This window comes from Nelumbo nucifera, chromosome 5 (genome assembly GCF_055504915.1).
Source record: "Nelumbo nucifera cultivar China Antique chromosome 5, China Antique-T2T, whole genome shotgun sequence".
Lineage (NCBI taxonomy): Eukaryota > Viridiplantae > Streptophyta > Magnoliopsida > Proteales > Nelumbonaceae > Nelumbo > Nelumbo nucifera.
Window position 1 is genome coordinate 10,849,244 of NC_142653.1, and position 25,981 is coordinate 10,875,224.

At 39.6% G+C, this 25,981-nt stretch overlaps 1 protein-coding gene across 1 annotated transcript; it reads right to left on the bottom strand.

Annotated features, from left to right (window-relative positions):
- Positions 1 to 1,403: 1,403 nt before the first annotated feature.
- LOC104606439 (putative calcium-binding protein CML13) lies at positions 1,404 to 25,828 on the bottom strand. The gene is made up of 7 exons (XM_010271659.3): positions 25,689 to 25,828; positions 5,956 to 6,073; positions 5,827 to 5,863; positions 5,713 to 5,740; positions 3,119 to 3,271; positions 2,933 to 3,035; positions 1,404 to 1,790 (listed from the first exon to the last, which is right to left on the bottom strand). Exons 1-7 carry the CDS (start codon positions 25,689 to 25,691, stop codon positions 1,726 to 1,728), a joined length of 507 nt encoding a protein of 168 aa, XP_010269961.1. The 5' UTR covers positions 25,692 to 25,828; the 3' UTR covers positions 1,404 to 1,725.
- Positions 25,829 to 25,981: the final 153 nt, after the last annotated feature.

Consider the following 25,981-nt stretch of genomic DNA (forward strand, 5'->3'; position numbering starts at 1 on the left):
CCTTACATAATATTATGTAAGATGATGAGATGTTCTCCATGTGTGACTGCAATGTTATGTGGGTAGACGTAAGCAGAGATCCAAACTCGATTTGAAAAAATTATTGAACAAATAAAACATCTCCTCATTATCTCCTAATGCACTCCTGTAGCAAAGGATGTGAAAAGAGTTTGTAGATAAAGAGATCCCAACTCTCCCAAAAGAATAAGGGAGAATAATGGTGCCATCTATATCTATATCAATACCTTGAAGTTATAGCCTTGATGTATCGTGGGTCACTTGTGACTGTTGAACTGAGTAAAATTATGGGAATACCATTATTGAAAAAAAAAGTCAATAGATAAGGTGGTGTCTAACAAGTAACAAGTTACAACATGATTTGTTTTGTTTTCGTTTGTTCCTAAAATCTAAAAAAATGAGGCATCTTCTTGAATCCTGTTTTGTTTTGATAAAATAAAAACAAAAAAGAAAAAAAAAATAAGGGGGCATTCTACTATATGAATTGTTCAAAACCATGGTTCAAAAACAACTTGTTTTTCAAAACGAAAACACAAAAAATATTCTTGGTTCTGTATGTGTTTTTCTGTTTTGAAAACTGAAACCAAAATCATACTTGAATTTCTAGTTTCAAAAACATGTTTTCATTTGGTTATTTAATATCATGTTATATAAATCATAAAATTTTTATACTGCAAAATTTGTTTTTGTTTAAAAAAACTATTATTTTGATGGTTTCTAAAACATGTTCTAGTTCTTTAAGACAAAACAAACTTGCTTTTGCCTTTGAAAAAAAAGAGTTCAAAAACATGTTTTTGTTTTATGTAGGGAATTTTAGAAACAGATGAAAATAAAAGCATTCATGTTGTATGACACCCCCTGAACTTCGAGGAGAAATACCAGCTGTGCTAAATAAGTCTTTACAATTTATCAGTCGATATCGTGCCAATGGCTTCCCGATATGCCCCTACAGAGGGGTGTATCGGGGTTCTGATCGGTTCAGGGGGTGGAGGAGCCTTAAACCGGCCCTCCTAAACCGGTTTTGAAAAAAAAGCAAAAAAAAACACTATCAATATCGCCCGATATGCCCCTACTGGCATATCGGACATATCGATATTTTGAACCTTGAGTTTACCATCTACATCCAGCATCTAGTCCTGAAGTACAGTGTAACTTGGATTGGCTGGGAAAAACAATTAACCCAACCTAAGCCGAACCCAAGGTACCATAAGCAAGTACTGAATCAAGTTAAGTAGGGCCGAGAATGAACAACTCCAGATTAGGTTGGGCTGAGCACCTCCAGCTTGGCATTCACCAGCGTCTCCAATCATCCAAGGAACCAAATTCTGCCACGCCTGGTCGCACTAGTAACAATCATGGCAACTGGGCCAATGGAGACCAGGGTATTGGATAATTTATCATTCCTAAGGAGTCAATATCCAAAATAATGTCTGGAGTCTGGACATAGAACAAAAACCACCTCTCACAGAACTCATTAGGACAAAATGTATACCCAAATAGAGAAACACTGTACAAAGGATGGTAATAGAAACAAACTAAATTAACCACATTGCAAATGTAAATGGTCAAGCAAATGGGAGAATATATGAAACTGTAATTTCATTCTGGAGGGTCTTTTGCTAGGCTCTGAATTCCGAAAATTTGAGTATGCATCTGTCAGAATTCCATTGAGATTGCCAATATTGCATAGATTTTGAAATTCGACCTTTAATGCCCATAAGTAGTTCTCTTCATCATCCTGATGAACTCCTCAGAATTGACTTCACCATCACCTGTGCATTTCAGTGGAATTAAAGTAAGCAAAGTAAATAATGAAATAACCTGCAAGGAGTCGAGAAAAACCATAGCAATATCAAAGAAGAAAAAGAAGTTGCAAAACCTTGCTAAATTTTTATAAAAGGACAGAGTTGGTGTTCATAGAGGATGCACCAGAAGGCCATGTATTTTATGAGGTCTCTCCCCCCCCCCCCCCCCCCTCCGTGTGTGTCTAGTAGAAGGCCTACACAGCTACACTTCCCTGTACTAGCTTCCAGACGACATTTTCTCACAAGAGCTTATTAAAAGGGCCAGAAAGGATTTTGTATGTTGGATAGTTTGATAATACTATTAGGCTCAGTTTGGGAAGAGTGCAAATACAAATATGTTCAGTGCAAAATCTTGTATACGGTATTTCTATACCTTATATTTGCATTGTACATATTTGTATTTTGCACTCTTCCCAAACTAATGGCAAAGGGATTGGGTTCCGATTCTAATAAAATCTAGTACTTCAGTGGCTTATTCTTGGCAGGTGATGGATTAGCAAGTCGACCTAATGCTGAAAGATTTATGAGCAACAGACCTGTTTCATGTACATCTCTTGATAAATTTACAGGTCATCTTAATCAATTATTGAAGTAAAAACAAAATGGACAAGATGGTGTGTGCTAGCAAACTTGGTGCCTTACTGAAGTTCATGCACAAACAGGTGGATCCATTCTGGACTATGTTCCTGTATGGTTTAAAATAGGCTGGGAACTAAACAAGGGCAACCTAAACTTTTCCAAAAATATTTGTAGCCTACAATATACAGGTACCCATACACGGGGTGCTATGTGTGCAGCATTGCAATTTTAATGTGATTTCCGCATCTGACATTTTGCCCATCCATGTCCTGGTTGCACTCTGGGTATCATAGTTTGAAGCATTCTCAGCAGGCGTTCTCAAGATTTTAGAAGGGAAAAAAACCAGATATTGGTCTTCTATTTCAAAATGTAAACATGAATTATGCAATGGAGAAGAAATGTAACAAGAAAACCAGTTAATATTAGAGACCCATACACTTCCATCAATATCATGAGAAAGCCTAGTCCAAAATAAAAAAATATACAAGAGAATAAAATGATCAACTTAAATGCTGAAAAAGGTAACTTACGATCACGGTCTGCTTCCTCTACCATGTCACGAATCTCTTTGTCACTAAAATTCAAATTCAGCTCCTTTGCTATATGCTTAATGTCTGCTTCAGATATCTTTCCCTGCACTTTGATCGGTACAAATTAGCTAGAAATAAGAAAGGAAAAGGACAGTTTTAGTCTTTTAGAGGTCTGAGGCACTTCACATTTTTATCTTGGTCAATAATGTGAAAAGCTTTCATTAGCTCCTCCTTGGTATCCCTTTCTCCAATCTTGGCTGTCATCATGTGCACAAATTCATCAAAATCAATAGCACCACTGCCATCCTTGTCAACATCTGCTATCATTTGCTCAATTTGCTGGAATAACAGATGGTTCTACTGTTAGTAATTATAGCTTTAACAATAACAATTAGGAAGAAAGAACAACAAGTGATACTGAAACTGATAATGAGAGGACTATCAATCAAATCGAAGGGAATCTTTTCTTAATTTAAGTTTGAGCAAATGATGAACATGTCAACAATGTCAAGTTGCATTTAAGGCTGCTTGTTTTGATCATGTTAGACAATTAAATTCAAACAAAATGGCTGACCAAGATTCAATTAGGTAAAAATGAAAAGAAAAAAAAAAGCTGTAGATACATCAAGGCAAGATAAATGATTTCAAATCCAATCATGCATAGTAAAAAACTGCATTTTTTTCTGAGGCAAATAATTTTGTATGTAGATTTGGGTTGAATCGCAATCTGAAGGTTGAGAAAAAGGCATCTCTAAATAATTAATGAGCTCATCCTTGTGCTGCATCCTGTGATATCCTACAATATAAGCACTGAAACACAATCAACTATGTGAATATATTGAAGGATAGCCTTTTAATTGCAAAAAGAATTTGAATGCTTAAACAAAAATCATAATGGCCTTACCTTTACCATTCCCTCAATAGTTATTATTTGGTCCATGAAGACTGTCAAATAACTGGGATCTAGAGAGCTCGCACTGAATCACCGGTTCAATGTCCAGTCTAAGTCTGACAACAGTGATTTTGCCCAAGTATGATCTAAATAGCAGATGTTGTTTCAGCAACCTAGATATTGTTTAGTTTTACAAGATGTGAGTTATAATTGCTACTACACGAAAGTGTGTAGAACCACTCGTGTGTGTCTCTGGGCCGGACATCAGCGATGCAATGCCTCTGCAGTCTGCATCCAAGGGCACGAAACTACCCATGTCACAGCTCTGAAAAAAGTTTCTTTCAGAGTACCTCAACTCACATTTCTCACCCTCTTACTACAGATGATCAGACTGATGGTACACCCTGAATTCTCACCAGTCACCAGTTGCTGACATTTAATTTCGAGAAAAGTAAAGCAAATTTTGGTTTGCCCTTAACTCTATTATTGCCTTATTGGTAGTGTAAAATATATCTCCCCTTGGCCGTCTTCTCGATCATCAAGATGTGTACCAGAAGGAATCAATAGTGTTGACTATTGAGGGAAGCTAATATAATCCTGTAATTGCTGCAAGATAAGGAATTAAACTTGGTTTCCACAGATTGTTCTTCTACTGGAATACCAAGACACCCATTTTGGTATTTTGAGAAATACCCATTTTGGAAGCTTGATTTCAAGATTTATCGAAAAATAGAGAGATCTTTGAGAAATAAGTGCTCTGTCTTAAGAAAAAAATCCCCAAGGGTACACGACTTAACTCTCTTAATTCTAAGTATTTGAGGTCAACTACATGAATCCTGTCCCACCATTTTGCTCTATCAGGTGCATTGGAGTAATAAAAACCCAAGGGTTTGAGTGGAAAATTGTGAGAGAACTCTGGATCACTGAACATCAATTGGCACAAGTGTCATAGGTAAGCACCGAAAGATATTTTTCCAAAAAACGATACCAAACAGGCTATGTCTACCAAAGAGAGTTTTTCACAGTTCCTCAGTTTGTCAAAATATACTGCTGTTTGATCTTTTACAATATCAAAATTCCCTTAGTAGGCATTGATGGATTGGAGATGAAGGTAACATGGCAGTAAAAAACCATCTTTGGTGCATGCCCATTGTTGCCTCTTCATTTGTTCACATGAAAAAAAATAGTGTGGGATATTGGGCTGAGCTCAAGTTAGGTGCTCCATGTCGGATCCAGCTGAAATTTTTAGTTGCTGGCCAAGAATACAGGGTGGTATTAAGACTAAGATTTTATGGACCTGTATTCCCTTTGCTGTTTGCTGGGAGATCTGGAAGGAAAGAAACAGAAGAATTTTTTAGGAGAAAAAGAAAAGATTGGAGGAGGCAGTGGCTGTTATCAGTTCAACAGTTATTGGCTGAGTATCGCTTCTTCCAGATTTCATGGGCTGAAGAAAGAAGACTTTGGTGCTGATTTCTGGACTTCTCTGAATTCATAAAAGGAATTCTGATGTCTGTGTTTTTTGTTTCTGAAAGCTTTGCTTTTTGTGGTTTCTGTTTTGCTTCACTTCTAATCAGGTTGGGGTGACCTCTTGTCACCTAGTTATGATGTACTTTCTTTTTTAGCAATAAAATTTTCTTTATTTATCTTCAAAAAATAAAAAGTTAATATGCACATAAACTCCTCAACATGAGCCTTGAAAGGAAACTGGTATTCCCCCAACACTTCAACAAACAAGCCTTATGATCACATACATTGTAGTTGTGATGAACAAGGAGTCTACTCAATCAAGAAATATTCAATAGGATCTCCCAGCTATGTTCTTACCTTAGCATCAATATATTCAATAACTTAGCACTTAAATGATAAAATAACCAGGTGCAAGTGGTACCTCTTCTGTCATTTCAAACCCCAGGGCCCTGCACAAAAATTATAATGTTGATATTGCACAACCTGTCAAATTAGTAGCTTGTAGCTGTAGGATGTGTAGTAGAGTCATTCATACCTCATGGCAACATTCAACTCTTTGGCATCAATGGTGCCTTCAAAAAGTAGGAAACAGTTAACAAAGTAATCAATTTAGTTTGAAAAATTGAATATGTAACAATTTACATAGTAAGAATGATTATATTACCTGAGCCATCAGTATCGAATAGCTCAAATGCTTCCTTTATCTCTTGCCTCTTCTGTTGAGTTAATCCATGATGGCGCCCTCTAGGCTTTTCTGTCCTAGCTCCTCTATAAAGGCTTGCCTGACAAGGAAGTACAAATTCAGTAAATTAGTTAAATGTTTTCATGAAAAGTTATCTTTAATAACATAAACATATACAGATTGCTGGTGACTTGGACCCCCCCCCCCCTGAAGGATTTGTAAAACTAAATTTTGATGGAAGTAGCCTTGGTAATCCAGGTCCGTCTGGTATAGGTTGAGTCCTCAGAAACGATGCTCGGATTATTGTCTTTTCTCAGGTCTGCTGGGAATTGGAGACTCTTTAAGGGCTGAATTACTAGTGGCTGTTCAAGGAGTGCAGATAGCAAATCAGCTTGGAGTGGAGTCCCTACTGATAGAAGGGGACTCAAAAGTGGTAGTGTGGTGGTTGAAGGATTCAGATTCTGTTATGTGGTCCTATAGGAATGAAAAAAAGAGATTCAAGTGGTTCACACAGAACATGAACATAAGCATTCAATGGGTGGGAAGGAAAGCAAATGCTTTGGCTGATTGTTTAGCCAAGCAAGGGGTTAATAGGGAGCATTTGTTTTGGGCTCAGTTGTAAGTTGTAACTTGCTTTTTGTATTATCCAATGTCTTTTTGGAGAGGATGCAGCTTGCGCCTCTCTTAGGGATGCTTGTATTGCTTTGACCTTTTGGTTAATAAAGTTTTCTTCACTGATAAAAAAAAGATTTAAAAATATACCAATCTTCATGAACATCTTGGAATAAAAACTTAGTTAGCATAATTACTTAAAATTATATTCAATTTTCATGGTCAACTTGCAATAAATACTTGGGTAGCACATTAAGTAAGAAAATTACAAAGAATAAAGAAATTTCAGGAAGAACAATTCTACATAACTGGTAAAATTAGCTACAGAAAAAAGTTCTAATTAATAGTATTATTAACATGATCTAAAAGCTCTATTTTAGATTCTAGATCAGATAAAAGTCTCTTCCCGTGTTAATATCTAATGAAGAAAATTCATTAGTGGGGAAAACTCCCTAAAAGTTTGGAAAGGGTTATAATTCCATGCATTTATTTCTAGGAAGTGACTTTTGCCATTTTGTATAGCCAATAACACCCACAAAAGAAGTAAATAAATAAATAAATAAAGGACAGAGAACTGGCCCCAGCTGCAACCAGCTTGATTTGGAAAAATTGTGAGAAGTCCAACAAATGGTCTATGGTAGCATGTTTGAAAATGATTGGGACCTGTGAAAGGTTCTTCTATTTATAGTCTTGAAGGTGCTGTTATACACTTATACCAGGAACCAAGCACTTGTAGGGGGAAGTTACTCATATGCTCTCCATGGTGATGAACAGGTATGCTCCATCTTAGTATGAATTTTTGATTTAGGGTCCTTCACATTTGGGCAACAACTTTCCCCGGGTACATTGGTTGATAATAATCAAAAATTTTTTACTTTGTAGCAGGGGACCTAGGTTTTCCATCTTGAAAGGGTAATCTTAATCTGATCCATTCATTTTTTTTTGAAGATAAATAAAGAAGAAAATTTATTAAGATAACAACCAGCAAATAATACAACATGTGACAAGGCATCACCCGAAAATCCCAAAATAAACCAGCCCACCCCAATTCTTTTGACAAGCCTTCAAACAAATCAAAACCAATGAGCTCAAAATCCTATCACATATGTTGTAAGGCTTATTTAATTGTTACCTTATAGTTACTGTTAGTAGGCTGACTTCTTAAGATACTGTCAGTTAGTTACTTGTCTTTTTTTTCTTATTAGTTTGGTTCTAGGGTGTGCTGCCAGGGGCATACTTGTAATTTCTATTCTTTTTATTAAGTTAATATAAATAGAAAACTGGCGGCAGCCAGTAGTATCTTTTTCCTCTCAATCGTATCTCCCTTTTCTTCTCTTTCTCTCTCTCTCTTTCTCTCCCACTCTCCATGAAACATTACATGGTATCAGAGCAGGTTTTCTGGGCTGTAAAAGACCAACGATCCCTCCTGTTTTGAGCAAGGTTTCCTTCTTTAAAAATCTTGGACGTGGAAGACAGGGAAACCCGAGTAGGTTACTGGCGGAAACCCTAGCAGATTTCTGGCGGCACTTCCTGCGTTTTTTCCTTGGTCGTAATACCAAGGAAACCCTAGTCGGAGAAGGGCGATGCTGATACAGACTCCCTTCCTTCTCTGTTTGATGCTGTGAAGTTGATTTCAGGTTAGCACCTTCGTACAAGTGCTGAACAGGTGTGTTCTTTGTTTCTGTCTTCTTTGGCTGATGATGTGTAGGGCTTATTCCTTGGTTATATATATATTGGTTTGGATGTTGGATTGTTAGACTGTATGAACTGCAGTCGGACTGATAGTAATGTCTGCCTTGGTTGTGTTGAACTGATTACCGGGCTGGTTTAATGACTGGTTGTGTTGACTGAACCATCTCAGAGTTGATTTCAGCAGTGTCTTGTTCTCTTCCTCACATCCTAAAAGTAAATTCCTTGAGGGTTGGTATTCTGTTTGTGGCTGCTGTGTAGTTGTGTGGTGTCTGGACTGTTTTTCAGTAGTATCCGATGGAAAATTATGAATCAACTTCATCGGGGGTTACACCAACCCACAGCACAGCGGGTATGGGAGGTGAAAACATGATTTTTCCCATGCCAATTACCCCTTTAAATGGTCTGAACTACCTGGAGTGGGCTAAGAGCGTAAAACTCTATGTAACAGCAAGGGGTAAAGCTGATTACATTAATGGAAGGGTGAAAGAACCCAAGGGTGAGACAGCTGAACATGATAGGTGGGACCAAGAAAACAGTATGGTGATGTCTTGGCTCCTCGCATCCATGGAACCTGATGTGAAGAAGAACTTTATGTGGGCAGACACCGCTAGTGAGATCTGGGAACAGGCCAAAACTACCTATTCTGAGCAAAGGCATTATGCCAAGGTTTACCAGTTACAAGCTGAATCTTCAACCTGTAAACAGGGAAACCGTAGTTTGTCTTCATATTATTCAGCCCTTACCTCCATATGGAAAAAATTGGATCATTATCAGGCTATAGAGTAGAAACATGATGATGATGCTAAGGCCTACAGGAAGCTGGTCTCTCAGCAACGTGTGTTTGCCTTCTTGTTGGGACTGAACCCTGCATATGAACCGTTGAGGGTTCAGATCCTAGGAAGCAAAGAGTTGCCGACGGTTCACGAGATATACTCCCTTGTCAATCGGAAGAAAGCAGGCGGAATGTAATGGTTACAGCTAAGGGGGAGCAACAAGTTGCTTTGGCTGCAATGAATAATAACTCCACGGGGAAGAAAAGTGACACTAAGAAGACTGATGATAAAGATAAGTTGTTCTGTACCCACTGTCAGCGTTCACGACATACACGTGACACTTGTTGGGACATCCACGGGAAACCCAAGTGAGGTCAAGGTCAGAAGAAAATGAACACAACACAGAATGCAACACATGTGGCAACCCAAGATATTCAGGTTGCCGGTAGTACCCGAGACCACCCTAATAAGTCTGACCCCAAGGAAGATATAATGAATTCCTTCAGAGAGCACCTGGAATCTTATGGTAGGGCTTTGCGACAAATGGGCAACTCAGTCACTGGTACTCCCTCTACTTCATTTGCATCTACTTCAGGTAATACGGCTTCTGCATTCCATGTCACTCCCACGGATTCCCCTTGGATCATTGAATCAGGGGCCTCCAACCACATGACCGGTAAGCCGAACTTGTTTTAGTCTTATAGCCTTTTGTCAGGAAGGGATAGAGTGAGACTTGCAGATGGTTCTTTTTCCTCCATTTCAGGCCAAGGATCAATATCTCTTCCCCATGGACTTAACCTGAATTGTGTATTGCATGTCCCTCAACTTCCTATAAATTTGCTTTCAATTAATAGCAATACAAGCTCTTTAAACTGTAGTGTAACCTTTTTTGCTGACTCATGTGTTTTCCAGGACCTAACTTTTGGGAGAACGATTGGTAGAGGGAGCCTAGTGGATGGTCTCTACATTCTCGACAACAAAGCTGGTCTCTCGGTGTCATCCTCAAAGTCACATAGTCAGTCAAATAAGAGTCAAATTTTTTTGTGGCATAGTCGTTTAGGTCATGCTTCTTTCGAAATAATAAAGTCTTTGTTTCCGGTTTTATTTAAGTCATGTTCAGTGTCAGAGTTCCAGTGTCAAACGTGTCAGTTGAGCAAACAATGTAGAACAACTTTTCACTCAAGTAATAAAAGATCAAATGTTCATTTTCATGTTGTGTATTCTGATGTATGGGGGCCTACCAATGTAATCTCTGAGGGTGGATATAAGTACTTTATCACATTGATCGATGATTACTCTCGCTATACATGGGTAATTCCTATGCGTAGTAGAGACGAAGTTCCAAAGATTGTGCAAGACTTCCAGAGGATGGTATTTACGCAGTTCCATGTTGAAATACAAATCTTCCAATCCGACTATGCAAAAGAATACTTCCATGGGGAGCTCAATGAGTTCTTTGTCTCCCACGGATCTATTCATAGGAGCTCATGCGCCAGAACACCACAACAAAATGGTGTTGCAGAAAGAAAAAACAAACACCTCCTTGAGGTAGCTCACGGGATGATGTTACACATGAATGATCCAAAAAGGTTTTGGGTGGATGCTAACTTGCAGCTACTTATGTCATCAATCGCATGCCCTCCAAAGTGCTGAACTACATGGCCCCTCATCAATTATTGTACCCTCAGTCTCCTTTATTTTCCATTCCCATGAGAGTCTTTGGTTGTCATGCCTTTGTCCATGATTTGTCTCCATCTCGAGGTAAGTTAGACCCTCGGTCCATTCCTTGTGTCTTTTTGGGGTATCCTTCATCTCAAAAGGGGTATCGATGCTTTGATCCCGTTAGTCGTAAGTTTTTTGTGTCTATGGATGTGTCATTCTTTGAGTCTGAGCCATTCTTCCTTGCTTCTCCTCAGGGGGAGAGTAGTAGTGTGGAAGAGGAGAAGCAGGTTCAGGTATCTCTTCCTTCTATTCTGAACCTTGCTCCCTTCCGTGTCTTCCAACGTACACGTCGTAGAGATCAGCGGTGTGATAGAGATATGGAGCAGCCAAACACTGAGCAACCGACATCATTAGACTCCCAAGAGGTAAGTCCACTCCCTAACCCTACTCCTACTGTGGATGACCTTGACATTCCTATTGCCCAACGAAAGGGAGTCAGGTCATGCACTACCAAACACCCCATTACCCATTTTGTCTCCTATGATCACATTTCCCCCTCATACCGAGCCTTCCTATCGGCAGTTGATTGCATCACTGTTCCCAGAAATGTTGTAGAAGCCTTAAAATGCCCTGAATGGACAGGTGCCATGAAGGAGGAGATTAATGCTATTCACAAAAATCAAACTTGGGAATTGGTGGATCTTCCAAAGGGGAAAGACCTCGTAGGGTGTAAATGGGTGTTCACGGTTAAGCACAAGTATACGGGGTTGACTATGATGAGACTTTTGCTCCAATAGCTAAGATGAACTCAATTAGGGTTCTCCTGTCCTTAGCTGCTAATCTTGACTGGGAATTGCATCAACTGAACATAAAGAATGCTTTTCTGAATGGTGACTTAGAGGAGGAAGTATACATGGTTCAACCCCCTGGATTATGTGCCAAGGGAAGTGAAAATAAGGTGTGCAAGCTGCGAAAGTCTCTTTATGGCTTAAAATAGTCTCCCAGAGCTTGGTTCAGTAAGTTTCACATGGCAATTCAACAGATGGGCTTCAAACAATGTCAGTCTGATTATACACTTTTTGTGAAGAGATGTCAGGAACAGGTTGCTGTATTGATAGTGTATGTAGATGATATCATCATAAAAGGAAGTTGGAGCTCAGAGATACAGAACTTGAAACAATTCCTTGCATCTAAATTTGAAGTGAAAGATCTAGGTCCCCTGAAGTATTTCTTTGGGATTGAAGTTGCCCGCTAAGAAAAGGGTATCTTTATCTCTCAAAGGAAATACACCCTTGATCTATTACAGGATACTGGCAAATTAGGTGCAAAGCCGGCAGATACTCCCATGGATGTTGACCACAAGTTAGGCAACTGTGTTGGTGAACCTTTGAAAGATGTGAAACGGTTCCAAAGGCTAGTGGGAAAGCTAATTTATTTGTCCATGACCCGTCCAGACATTGCCTATTCCGTTGGGGTCCTAAGCCAGTTCATGCACTCTCCTAAGAAACTACACATAGAGGCAGCAGAGAGAGTTCTTAGATACTTGAAGAAATATCCCGGAACAGGCCTACTATTCAGTAAACACAATCATCTAAAGGTGGAAATCTTTACAGATGCTGATTGGGCAAGAGCTGTGGATGACAGAAAGTCCACAAGTGGGTATTGCACATTTGTTGGAGGAAATCTAGTGACCTAGAAAAGCAAGAAACAAAGTGTGGTAGCAAGGTCAAGCGCTGAAGCTGAATATAGAGCTATGGCACATGGGGTGGCTGAAGTCCTTTGGCTAAAGAATCTTCTAGGGGAGCTTGGAGTTGTTGTTCATAGTCCTATGTCCCTTTACTGTGACAACAAGGCTGCAATAAACATCGCCAGCAACCCTGTCCTACATGAGAGGACCAAGCACATTGAGGTGGATAAACACTTCATAAGGGAAAAATTGGAAAAAAGGGAAATTTGCATCCCTTATGTCAACTCCAAGGAACAACTTGCTGATGTCCTCACAAAGGGGCTTCCATACTCGCGGCACAATGAGTTATGTGACAAGCTGAGCATGATAGACATATTCAGCCCAACTTGAGGGGGAGGGTTGTAAGGCTTATTTAATTGTTACTTTATAGTTATTGTTAGTAGGCTGACTTCTTAAGATACTGTCAGTTAGTTACTTGTCTTTTTTTTCTTATTAGTTTGGTTCTAGGGTGTGCCGCCAGGGGCATACTTGTAATTTCTATTCTTTTTATTAAGTTAATATAAATAGAAAACTGGCGTCAGCCAGTAGTATCTTTTTCCTCTCAATCGTATCTCCCTTTTCTTCTCTTTCTCTCTCTCTCTTTCTCTCCCACTCTCCATGAATCATTACAACATACAAGACCCAAACCAAAACCAGAACCCCTACCTAAAACTAATATCCCAACTTTCCAAAACCAAACAACCAGACACCCAACCAAACCCCATCCCAACTGCATATCTCACACCCTTCCTTCAAGACCTTCATCAGTACATCAGTAAGAATCAGAACCTCTTTTTTCCACTTCATAGTTCTTGTTGTCTTCTTGACCCTTTATTTATAGCAATTCCAAATAGATCACCCTTTAATCTAGCAAAAACCTTTGAAACTGTCACATTTCGGTTCTTATTCTGGTGCTTAAATCTCTTCACCGCATTAGGAAGGATCTATTGTTAATCCTTTCCAACTCTAAGACTGCGTTCTTCTCAAAAACTTGTTCTGTCAAGCCCTCTTCCTTCTCCACTTCATAGGTAGAACCACAAGCCTCAGAAATCGGAAAATCCATCCCATTCCTCAATAAAACTCCATCTGATGCTTCTTCCGCTTTCTTAAAGGCATTCCTTGCAAATTCCTCTCCACCTAAGAAAAATAGTCCCAACAATTTACTTACCTCCACCTCTTTGTTGATGACCATCTCCAAATCAGGTTTTTTTTTCCAATCTTATGTGTTTCGTCTATCAAAATCTCACCTCCCTCGCCTTCTGCTTCCTCTTCACATTCTTTCTCAAGAGGTTTTGTTCTGTAAGCTCTTTTTCTCTGGTAAATCTTCGTTTTCTTCGCTCCAAGCTCATTCACTTCCTCCCTATCAATTGCTTCTTCATTAAACCCCTCATTTCCTGCTTCTTCTCCGACTGATCCTTCTCCTCATCATCGTCATACCTTTTCCTTAAATTTCTCACCCTTTCAGCTCTCTTCTTTCCTTCCGAACTCCCCATACTGATTATCTTTCTATATGTGACAAACTCCCCTTTCCTTTTCCTTCTATCCTCCCCAACCAGTCACTGGTTGTTGCCAACATTAGGTGACTTATACCCAAATTCTGTTGCACGGGCCATTCTTTTTTGACCAATCTCCAAATTCTGTTGCTTGAATCCTTCCTTCATCAATATCATGGTGCTTCCCTCTTCACTGAGGGGTTACAGGACTGCTTTCTGCAAGAGGATATCTAAACTTAGAGGAAGAACTGTCACTCCTCCAAAGACCAATGAGTATGGTGTCACTTGAGTCTGAATCTACATGTAGTTCCATATGTCCAAAGTCCTTGGGCAGCAGTGTTGCAAGGACTCTCCTAAATGGACAATGTGTCCATGTTGGAAATGCGTCAAGTCCAACACTCCACAGACTCTTGAGAGGACTTCTATGTAAAATTTCCTTTTTTTTTATCTCCTAGCTTATTGACATAAATGAACAGCTAATGTAAAAGATGACTGCCATTTTTCATATAAAATGTTACTTAGTAACAACATTTGATATGAATTACTTTTTAGCAGGTATATGATGTTAGAATTAAAAAAAAAATCAACTACTTAATAGTGTATACTATTCCATATGTGCCTATGAATCCATGTTTTCTTGTCTTGCCAAGTCAGACTCTTCTACACACGTCAGATTCTAACTCCGATGTCCATGTCAATGCAACATTGTTGGGGAGCCACTTATGCCACTTTTTATTGTTTTCTTCATCTTCATGATTTTGCATAAAGTTTCATTGATAGATTCTACTAGTCCATTTGCAGCATTTTTGTTTTGAGAAAAGGTAACTATTATATTCAAAAGGGGTGAAAGGGGGGGAAGGGGGGGGGGAGGGATGTACAGAGGATGTACAAACAAACCATCAGGATTTCACAACGAAAAACCACCCCACTTAAGGGGGTAACATGTTAGCACTATACAAAAAATTTCTATCCACCCCAGGTCTAGCCAAAAGATCCACAATTGAGTTCAGCTCCCTCGGAACCCATCTAAAGCCACAATGCCGAGAAGAGGTTATTTCAGAAATCTCATTGAGGAAATGACCCAACCTCCAAGGGCCCTTTTTCTGGATGGGAGGCCCAATTAATAACATTTCTGGAATCCTCCTCAATGAGAACAGAATTCAGCTGCAGAGATCTAACAGTTCTCAGACCCATGATCAAGGCTCTGATTTCAGCTTCTGAAGCATCTACAGCACTAACTGGGCCACTGTAAGCCCAAATCACAGAACCCTCTCTGTTTAGAATAACTCCCCTGGAAGAAGATCTACAACTGCCATCAAACCTCAGTAAGAAATATTGATCTGGCCTTGGAGTGCTGGAGTGTCCAGGCTGATTGTCAACATGGGAGGAGTGAATGATCTCTAATAAATTCCTTTCAAGATCAGAATAGCTGAAACCTTTGAACTGATCAGAGGAGAGAAGCCAGGAAAAAAATGGAAGAAAAAAAATTCTTTCTCTAATGGATTCCGTCCTAGAAAAGTTGTCAAAAATTCTCTTGTTATGTTCATCCCAAATACACCACATGATAGCATGTGTTAAGGCTCTCCAAAAGATTTTACCTCTTGAACCCATTTTGCAAGAAGGCCACTGATTATAGAAGCTTGCTACACTATTGAGAGGAACCCAACGGAGACTAGAACCAAACATCATATCAAGGAAGAATTTCCAAAAAGTACGAGCCAGCTCACAATTAATTAGCATAAGTACTTGATGAGTATTTTGACAACTGTCAAAAGTAGGTTTTAATCTTTTTCAAGGGTGGGCTGAGGCCTGAGGGTATTTTAAGGGACAGGTGTCAAAAAAAAAATTTCAAGTGCTCATTAAACGTGCTTACAAAATTGTGCTTACCTGATCCGAACTGACTGAAATCCTAATCTTCTTTGTATCATGTCACAACAGAACGAGCCACCACACTTTTGGTGACTTTGCATTCGACTCTGAGTTGAGTTAGTCGTCTTCCCCACTGAAATTCTAATGTTAAATCAAATGTTTCTCTCATGAATAGGGATCGATCTAGGCACTAGGCAAGCTTTTTGTGATCTGACCCGAATCCTTGCACAAGACAAATACTTCAAGGATCTAGTATTGCTATGAATAAATTCGAGCCCACCACAGGAGTTACCGATAAGTTCGAAGGTTGGCCTAGACCACAAGGGGAAAGGAAGGCCCCAAATTTCTAACCAGCCGTCAAAGTTTAGGTCTTCTTCTTGAGTATTCACCAACGGCCACCATCTTGAGATGGAGACCTTCTTACTATAAAATGTAAATAATCAGGGTAGCCCTGTTAGGAAACTGGTTTTAGAAATATATTGAGGAGCCAAAGAGCATATGGAGGAGAATGATAGAATCTAAATTTGGGGTAAGGGAGATGAAATGGGAACTTGCAAGGTTCAAAGTATCGGTACACCTAATACGTGTATATCAGTACACCTGGTACACCTGAGTCCACCGATGATGAAACCTGAGTCAACCATTGACGAATCTTGAGCATGCTGCTGCTGTTTAGCTTTCTCCGATGGCTACCCAAATGGAGGGCGTTCTTCGTCATGCTGTCCCCTTGGTCGAACGAAAATCTTTCGTGATAGAATCCAAATCTTTCGACCTCTTTGCAAATCCCAAATCATCGGAAGATTTCTGTTGCATTACTGAAAGGGGTAAAGGTTTTTGGTCCCATTTAACACTCTCGACGGATGAAGCCTCAGAACTTCTCTCCTTTCTGCTTCATTCTCTAGAGGAAAGATCTCCTACCAACCAAAAAACTTTTTCCTAAGCAAGGTGAGAGTGGCCTGGGTTGGAAAACTTTCACAACCTACCTTTCACCGCTTTTAGCCCCTAAGTGAGAAAGACCACCAAACCCTCTTTGGGATCCCTTTCCTTTGCCAGAGACAAACTTCAATCATATTGTTCACTCTGGCGGTGGAAGCTTTGTGAACGTCAAACACACCACCAACCCTTTTGGCATCTAGAAGTTAGCCTTCATCTGTGAGAAACATTCCAGCCTCTCTTGGGCAGATGTGGAACGTGGATTGATGGCTAATCTCCATGTCTTCAACCTTCCTCTCAAACATTCCATCCTCTCTTTGCAAACTCTGATTCTCAGTCCATTTGCAGCATTATATGGCAATATATATACTCATTGACCTAACCACAATTAGGGCAGTTCATTGGATGATAACAAGGCAGGAGTTTGAAGGGGTATCCATGGATGCAATCATAATAGGATGGAAAACTGTGGTTAGTAATACCACCATAAGCAGCACAACAGGTAGTACAAGAATGGGAAGCTCCAGATTGTAGCTCCACCAAGCTCAATTTTGATGGATGTTCTTTGAGCATCCTGGACCAATCAGGTATGGAGAGTTGATTTGGAGGGAAAATGGTGAAGAGATTCAGGGCCACAGAAATCACACTGTTTTTTATCTTTGAAATCAAGTCAATTCTCCAAGGGCTAAAACTTGGTTGATTGAGATGAAGGGGGAGGCGGACTGGTGAGTTGTTTACAAGTATTAGGGTGTGAATAGGACTGCCATATCATCATCTTTTAAGAAGAAGATGATGTGGGACATGTGGCATGGGAATCTGGAATTAAATCAGAAAGGCCTTAGCTTAAGCAGGCTTTCAAATATGACCTGAGTAGATTTAGGTTTTTAATTTATAAATAATGTATATTAGTACCTCTTTCTATGTATTATAAATTTATAATACTTTATATTATTTTACATATTCAAAATTTCAGAGCCCAGAAGACCAGCCCGACTGGGTCCATGATCATCCTACTCCCATTTAGTGTGCCACACACTCTCACTGGACCTCTTGCATTACTCCAGGTCCAGGTATCCATTCTTGGGCTATGTACCTCATATGCATTCCATCAATTGTTCACTTATAGAGTGTATACTCCCACATAATGAACTCCATAGTTTTTTTTTTAAGTAAAATGTATTGTTTTCAAAGGGGAGAACCCCATGTACAAGTATACTGTACATATTTTTGTTGTGCTTTTTTATGGAATGCCCAAGTTAGTTTGATATTTAGACCCATGGGGCATGTGAACCATCAGCATCCACCCAATGATGGTTGAAGAATCACCTTCCACCTCAGACTCTCTCAAAGCCCAAATGGTAGAGTTCTCAGCACAAAGTGGCCTGAATGAACCATAATGCATTTGCCCCTATGGTAGATAAAAACTCCTCCAACTCTTAAGGGCCTTGCTTCATTAGAGATCAGACACTGGTATCAAGCTTAATAACTTATCCTATCAATGCAAAGGTTCCTTCCATATTGAGGAACTTCAAAGAATATGCCAATCTATGACAATAATCAATATAAAAACCTCTTAATCCTTTATGTTGAGATTGGGCCGAATTTATGTTACCTGGCCCAGCTTTGTTTTATTTTTATTTACTTAATTCCATTAAGAAGTTTTTGGGCCTTAGGCCCATTAGTTTATGTAAGTTAAGTTGTGACTGTTCAGCTACTTCAAGTAGCCAACCTACTAAGGGTATCATTGTACTTTTCTATTCTTTTATAAAGTATATAAATCAAGGGGGGGGGGGGGAGCGGCGGCCGGATCTATTCAATTCTGGCGACATCCCATTCTTTTCTCTTCTTTTCTTTTTCTTGCTGAAACTCTTCAACTTCTTCTTTTCTTCACAAAGATCACACAAACAACTTTCAGCAACTTCTACTTGGTATCAGAGCAGGCTGAAGGTTTCTTGAGCTGCTCCATCATGCATACCTAGATCGGCCAACTACATGGTGAGGTGACAGGCTGATTGAAGACCTCAAGTAAGCCCAATTTTTGAATTTTTTGGTGGATCTGTTTTGCCTTGTAGCTGGTCTAGGGTTTCCCACCAAATTCAGGAAGAACTGAAGAAAGGGGGAGAGTCCTGGTTTTGTAAGACTCTTCAATTTTGACCTAGGAAGTGGCGCCCTAGTTTTTTTGGGTTTCTTGGAGTTTTCTAAAGGGGGCGATTCAGGTTCCACCTGTTTTGGAGGCCTCTAGAGGGAGTGGCTGCTGCTTCTCTCTCTTCTCCCGTTCCCGTGGAAAAGGAATCTTTTGTGGGAGGTGCATCTAGGGTACCAGAAGGGTGCCTGTGGTGCCTGAAGGAGATTGTTTCATATTTTTTCATCTTAAAGTGGTTTTCTAACCCTTTTTTGGGAATAATGGAGGGTCACAAAGCTGAAAACAAACCGATGAGTGAAATGGGACAAGGGAGAGGAGGTGTCAGAGACCTTTTCGGGGCTGGGACCATCACTACAGTTAAATTAGATGGTACAAACTATTTAGAATGGTCACAATCTGAAAAGATGGCCATTGGTGCTCGTGGGAAGTTGGGATATATCACTGGTGAGGAAGTGAAACCCAAGACTAACTACTCCCAGTGGGTACAAGAAAATTATATGGTAATGACTTGGTTGTGCAATTGTCCCATATAAGTAAAAATTTTTTGTGGGCTAATACAGCTAAGGAAATTTAGGATGGGGTTGCAAAAACCTATTCACAGAGTGAGAACGTTGCTAGGGCCTACCAGTTGAGAAACCAGGTTATTGCTACCAGATAGGGAGATAAACCTATTGCTGCTTATTTTTCAGCCCTTAAAACCCTATGGCAGGAGATTGACCACTTGGACACTGTGGTTCGGGAAAGTAGTAAGGATGCAGCAACCTACCAGAAGCTCTTAGAGAAGAATAAAGTCTTTGAATTTCTTGCTGGCCTTAATCCTAAGTATGACATTGCAAGGCAACATATCCTTTCCAGAGATAGTGTTACTCTCTCTCAGGCATATGCCTTTGTATCAGGAGAAGAGTAGGAGGAATGTGATGATGAAGCATTCGGGCCTTGAGTAGTCGGCTATGGTTAGTACTGTGAAACCTAAACAAAGTGGAGACAAGGGTGGAAATGAAATCAAGAAGGAAGATAAGAAGGACCTGATCTGTGACTACTGTAAGAAGCCTAAACACATGAGAGATACCTGCTGGAAGCTTCACCCTCACCTTGTGCCGAATAGACTCAAAAACAAGAAGGGAAATGTGAACATGGCAGTAATTGGTGACTTACCTAGACCTCCTACTACAGCTACTTTGAAGTTTGTTGTAGCTGCTGCAGTGAGGGCCAAGCTTGAGAGATATGGGCCGTTACTTAGTTAGCAAGATACAGTCAGCCCTAATCCGTTATTAGGTGGACAGCTAGGGTACAGGTGGTTCTGGTGGTGGACATTCTACTTCTTTTGCCCATATAGGTAGTTCACATGCCTCTGCAAATTGTTTTCACTACAGGTAAGGAGGGACCTCCTTGGATTTTAGATTTTGGAGTCTCAGAGCATATGACCCATATTTCCACCATTTTCTCCTCTTACCAACTTTGCTCTGGCAGAGACAGAGTTTCCACAACTGATGGATCTCATGTTCCCATTGCTGGGAAGGGATCTATCAAGATAACCGATTCCATTTCCCTACCCTCTGTCCTTCATGTACCCAAATTAAGTACTAACTTGCTATATGTTAGTAGTTTGACCAAGAATTTGAATTGCTTAATGATTTTTTCTCCTGGCCATTGTGTTTTGCAAGATCTGGTTTCAAAGAGGATGATTGGGAGTGGTCGTGAGGTGAATGGAATCTACCTTCTGGATGCGCTTCCCAGTCATCAGAGTCATCATGTTAGCAGGGATTTTGAATCAGAGTTTGTGGGTCAGATTATGCTTTGGCATAATCGGTTGGGACATTTGTCTTTTTCTTCTTTGTGTTTCTTATTTCCAAAGTTATTTAAATCTGTTAATTTGTCTAGCTTAGAGTGTGAAGGTTGTCAACTTGGAAAACATTGTAGACATTCCTTTAAAGCTAGTAATAAAAGATGTTCATCTGCTTTTGATGTTATTCATATTGATGTGTGGGGACCATACCATGTTCCTTCTATGGGTGGCTACCGATACTTTCTTTTATTTGTGGATGATTTTTCTCGGTATTCTTGGATTTACTTGATGAGATCCCGTGATGAGGTGCCATCCTTGGTTCGACAGTTTCATCAGATGGTGCTAACACAGTTTGGGGTATGAGTGAAAGTGTTCAAGTCAGACAATGCCAAGGAATATTTTGAGAAGAACCTTACTTCATATCTATCAGAGTATGGAGTAATTCATCAGAGCAGTTGTTCTTACACTCCACAGCAAAATGGTGTAGCAGAAAGGAAGAACAAATACATTGTTGAGATTGCGAGGAGCAAGATGATAACACCTACTGTTCCAATTCGATTTTGGGGTGACGCAGTTCTCACAGTAGTCTTTCTGATTAATAGGGTGCCTTCTCGTGTTCATGGATATAGCACCCTATTCAGCCTCCTTTTTCCTGAGGGGGAGATGTTCCACATTCCTCTCAAGGTTTTTGGTTGTGTTTGCTTTGCATATGTTCTTGGTCCTCACTGCTCGAAGCTTGATCCGAAGGCAAAGAAGTGTGTTTTCCTTGGGTATGCAGAAAATCAGAAAGGACACTGTTGCTAAGATCCGGTCTTTGGGAGTCGGTATGTTACTATGGATGCCACCTTTTTTAAGTCCACAGCTTTCTTCCAGAAGGGTTCTTCTCAGGGGGAGTGTTTTGGGGAAGGAAGTGAACAGTCTATTCCTCTTCTGAGTGAGCAATCTATTCCTCTTCCGGTTCAGTCCTTGAGTCCACTCTTGTGTCTGACTTTCCTGTATCTAATCCTCCTATGTCACCTACTTTACCACCTCCCTTGCGTCTTGTTTCTCACGACAACGCCTTCGTCTTCACAGGGAGGTTGATTCCACAACAGAAGAACCCACATCACTTCCTATTGGCTCCTTTGAGACTCCATATTCGGCTGACACTGACTCAAGTATTCCTTTTGCTCCCTTTGATGTTTTAGTTCCTATTGATTCCACTAATCCCATTACAAATGACCTTGACCTTCCTATTGCGCTCAGAAAAGGGAAGAAAAAGTGTAATGCTCATTGCATCTCATAGTATCTCTCCTACAATGGACTTTCTCCTTCTTATCGAGCCTTCCTTTCTTCCCTCGACTCCGTGTCTATACCCAAGGGGGTCAGTGAGGCTCTCTCCAAACCTGAGTGGAAGACAACTATGTAGGAAGAAATGGAAGCTTTAGTTAAAAATCAGACGTGGGAGATTGTGGATCTTCCAAAGGGCAATGACACAGTTGGATGCAGATGGGTTTATACAGTCAAATACAAGGCAGATGGAAGTATAGAAAAGTACAAGGAAAGACTGGTTGCAAAAGGATACACTCAAACCTATGGCATTGACCACTTAGAGACTTTTGCACCAATTGCAAAAATGAACTCTGTTCGGATCCTTCTCTCTTGTTGCTACATACTTTTGGCCCCTTTTCCAGCTTGATGTGAAAAATGCCTTTCTTAATGGGGACCTACAAGAAGAAGCATATATGGATCTCCCTGCTGGTTTCTATAGTGATGCTGAAAACAGAAAGGTATGCAGATTGAAGAAGTCTCTTTATGGTTTGAAACAGTCACCCAGAGCGTGGTTTGACAGGTTCAGAAAGGCCTTGATTGCTTTTGGCTATACTCAGACTCAATCAGACCATACTTTATTCGGAGAGGGTCCCTTGTGTCAGTTCTGATGGTTTATGTGGATGACATTGTAGTTACAGGAAATGGCCCGAGTGAGATTGATAGTTTGAAGAAGAATCTGCACAGAGAAATTGAAATTAAGGATCTTGGGGAGCTGAGGTATTTCTTGGGCATTGAGGTAGCGAGATCAAAGCATGGCATCTTTATCTCATAGAGGAAGTATGTTATGGACCTTTTACAAGAGACAGGGAAACTTGGGACAAAGGCAACTAGTACCCATATTGATTAGAATCACAGAATTAATGCATCAAAAGGTGAGTTGGTGAAAGACATTGTGAGATATCAGAGACTAGTGGGGCGATTGCTATATTTATGTATGACAAGACCAGACATCTCTTATGCAATGAGTGTGGTGAGTCAATACATGCATGCCCCACGAGTTCAGCATTAGGAGGATGTTGACAGGATTCTTACTTATCTGAAGGGACACCCAAGTAGAGGTATACTATTTGTTGACCATGGACAATTGGAGCTAGAGGCTTACACAGATGCTGATTGGGCTGGATGCCTAGATGACAGAAGATCTACATCAGGAGTCTACACTCTTGTTGGAGGCAATATGGTTTCTTGGAAAAGTAAGAAACAAACAATTGTGGCAAGATCAAGTGCAGAAGCTGAATGCATAGCCATGACACATAGAGTTTTAGAGCTTCTCTGGATCCGGTCCTTGTTAGGAGAAATTGGTATTGAGGCAGAAGAACCTATGATGTTGTACTGTGATAATCAGGCTGCAATTAACATTGCTCACTACCCAGTTTAGCATGACAGGACAAAGCACATTGAAGTGGATAGACATTTTATAAGAGAAAAGGTGACTTCAGGGGAAGTTTGTCTTCCATACATTGCTTCTGATTTGCAACTTGCTGATGTTCTTACAAAAGGTGTTGCAAGAAACAAGCTGGAGCATGATCTATGCAAGTTGGGAATGCGTGACATCTACTCCCAACTTGAGGGGGAGTATTGAGATTGGGCCGAATTTATGTTATTTGGCCCAACTTTGTTTTACTTTTATTTACTTAATTCAGTTAGGAAGTTATTGGGCCTTAGGCCCATTAGTTTATGTTAAGCTAAGTTGTAACTGTTCAGCTACTTCAAGTAGCCGACCTACTAAGGGTATCATTGTACTTTTCTATTCTTTTTATAAAGTATATAAATCAAAGGGGGGGGGGGCAGATCTATTCAATTCTGGCGACATCCCATTCTTTTCTCTTCTTCTTTTCTTTTTCTTGCTGAAACTCTTCAACTTCTTCTTCTTTTCTTCACAAAGATCACACTAAAACAACTTTCAGCAACTTCTACTCTTTATTGTAAAAATCAGATAGGCAACTCTGATAGTAATCAAGTCAAGAACAAACCTTTCACTTATGAACTTATTAGAAAAAATTGTATTCTGTCTTCTTAGCTGCCCCTCAAAATAGAAACTTGAACACTCCTCCACATGATCTTGCCTCTCCTAGCATGAGGTGAAAGAAAACCAGACTTCAACAGGCTTAGAACATTAACAAGGGGCTGAAATAGGGTCAAATATCCCTACATAATCTCAACTTCTTTAAGGCATGCACTATGCACTTGGTAATCCAATGTTTTCAAACCATCATTGATCTAGATGGACAAACCACTGACCAGACAGCTGATCGGGTCCAGATTCTTTTATGGTTTGATTGTTACAATGGGCAAACCACCAGGTTGATCCATTGAACCAGTAATCCAGACAACTTTCTGGTTCAACATCCAAGTTACTTTTAAACATTGTTCTAGCCTTCAGGCAACCCTTAAGATTAAGGTTATTATAATGCAAACTAGCTTGTCTCCAGACTCTCCACCAAAATTGACACTGTTTCTTTCAAATGCTACCAGTAATCTTTTTTTTTTTTTTTGATTGGTAATTCTAATTTCTACCAGTTAACTTATGGAGTGGATTTTGGATTTAAAGGATTTTTCTGGTTAACAACTAGACAAATTTTGTCTATAGATGACTTACTACTTTGGATGTGGAGGGTGGTATGCAGTATGCTTGAAGGGTTGCAGGTTTGTTTTTGGGATCTAAGGTTCTCTTTGGACAGCTCTATACTCAAAATATTATAAATGAAATCCTTTCTGGTTGCTGATAAAAGAAAACATGGAAACCCAACACTGGTTAAGTTCCACTTGTGTCCATTTATTTTCTACCACCCAGTTGATTATCTCCATAAGAATACTACTGCATGCTTCTTCTAAAATACTAAAGACCATGATCAGATCATTTGTCTTCTCTCAAAAATGTGTATCAATTGTTCCACAGTATAGTGTACATAAGTGTATGCTGTCTTTAGCCTTCAAAAAAAAAAGTGTATGCTGTCTTTCATTTCTGGAAAATTTATACTTTACAACCTAAGTACCAATCATAATTTCTCACAATTATAAATATGGAGGAATACTCTATAGTATAATTTCATATTGTTTTGGTTCTAGTTCCCATGGTTCTTTTTTTTTTCTTTTTTTGTTTCTTTAGCTTTTACCAAAGCCATTTCGAATTTCTTTTTATTTTAGTTCTGCCTAAATTGAGATAAAGTTTTCCTTTTACTAATGGATTCTTGAACTCTAATTATCCTTTATCCTTTTTCAAATAGTTATTCTTACTTCCATGCCAAAGAGAAAACCCTCCTACAAGGACAACCCATTTCTTTCACGCATTGTGTTAAATTTCATCGAAGGTATAACTCATCAAAAAAACAAAAAAAAAAAAAAAATCATCGAAGGTATAAAGTACAAAACTCTGTTTAGCTAAAAAAATACCTAATAATATCGAGCAAGATACCATATGAGTTCAAGCGAGCTCTGTTTCCAACAGATTCTGAACCAAATCCAGGAGATCCAATTTTGATGAGTTTTAAAAATTAAACGAAGATTATTATAAATTTGCAATAGCCATTTTCATTTACAGACTGCAAAGAACAAAACTCAAACAGAAAAGGTCTCAGAGGAACATTTTATAGCCTATCCACATGATTCAAACAAAGGCAAAGAATATCAGAAATTGATTGATATCGAGAAAAAAAAAAGCAAGAATTGCTTGAACAATAGAAACAGAAAAACAAAATTAATCTGAAAAATTTACCATGATATCGGGGTTGCTCTCTCTAGGGAGCTGAGAACGTGCGTACTGTGCAGTTGTTTCACACGCTTTCAGCTAATCAGCTTCCTTCTCTCTCCGTCTTCTGGTTTGGCTTTCGCAGTCACCTTTTCTTCATTTGTAAAATATCAAAAGTCTAAACTCGCTGTCTCGCTCGAGGCGAGTCGGACCGTCGGAGTGGACATCTGAAGAAGATTACGTGTAATTCGCATACAACAAGGTATCAATATCAGCCACTGATAAATGGAGCTAATAACGAGATGGACGGTCTGAATTGG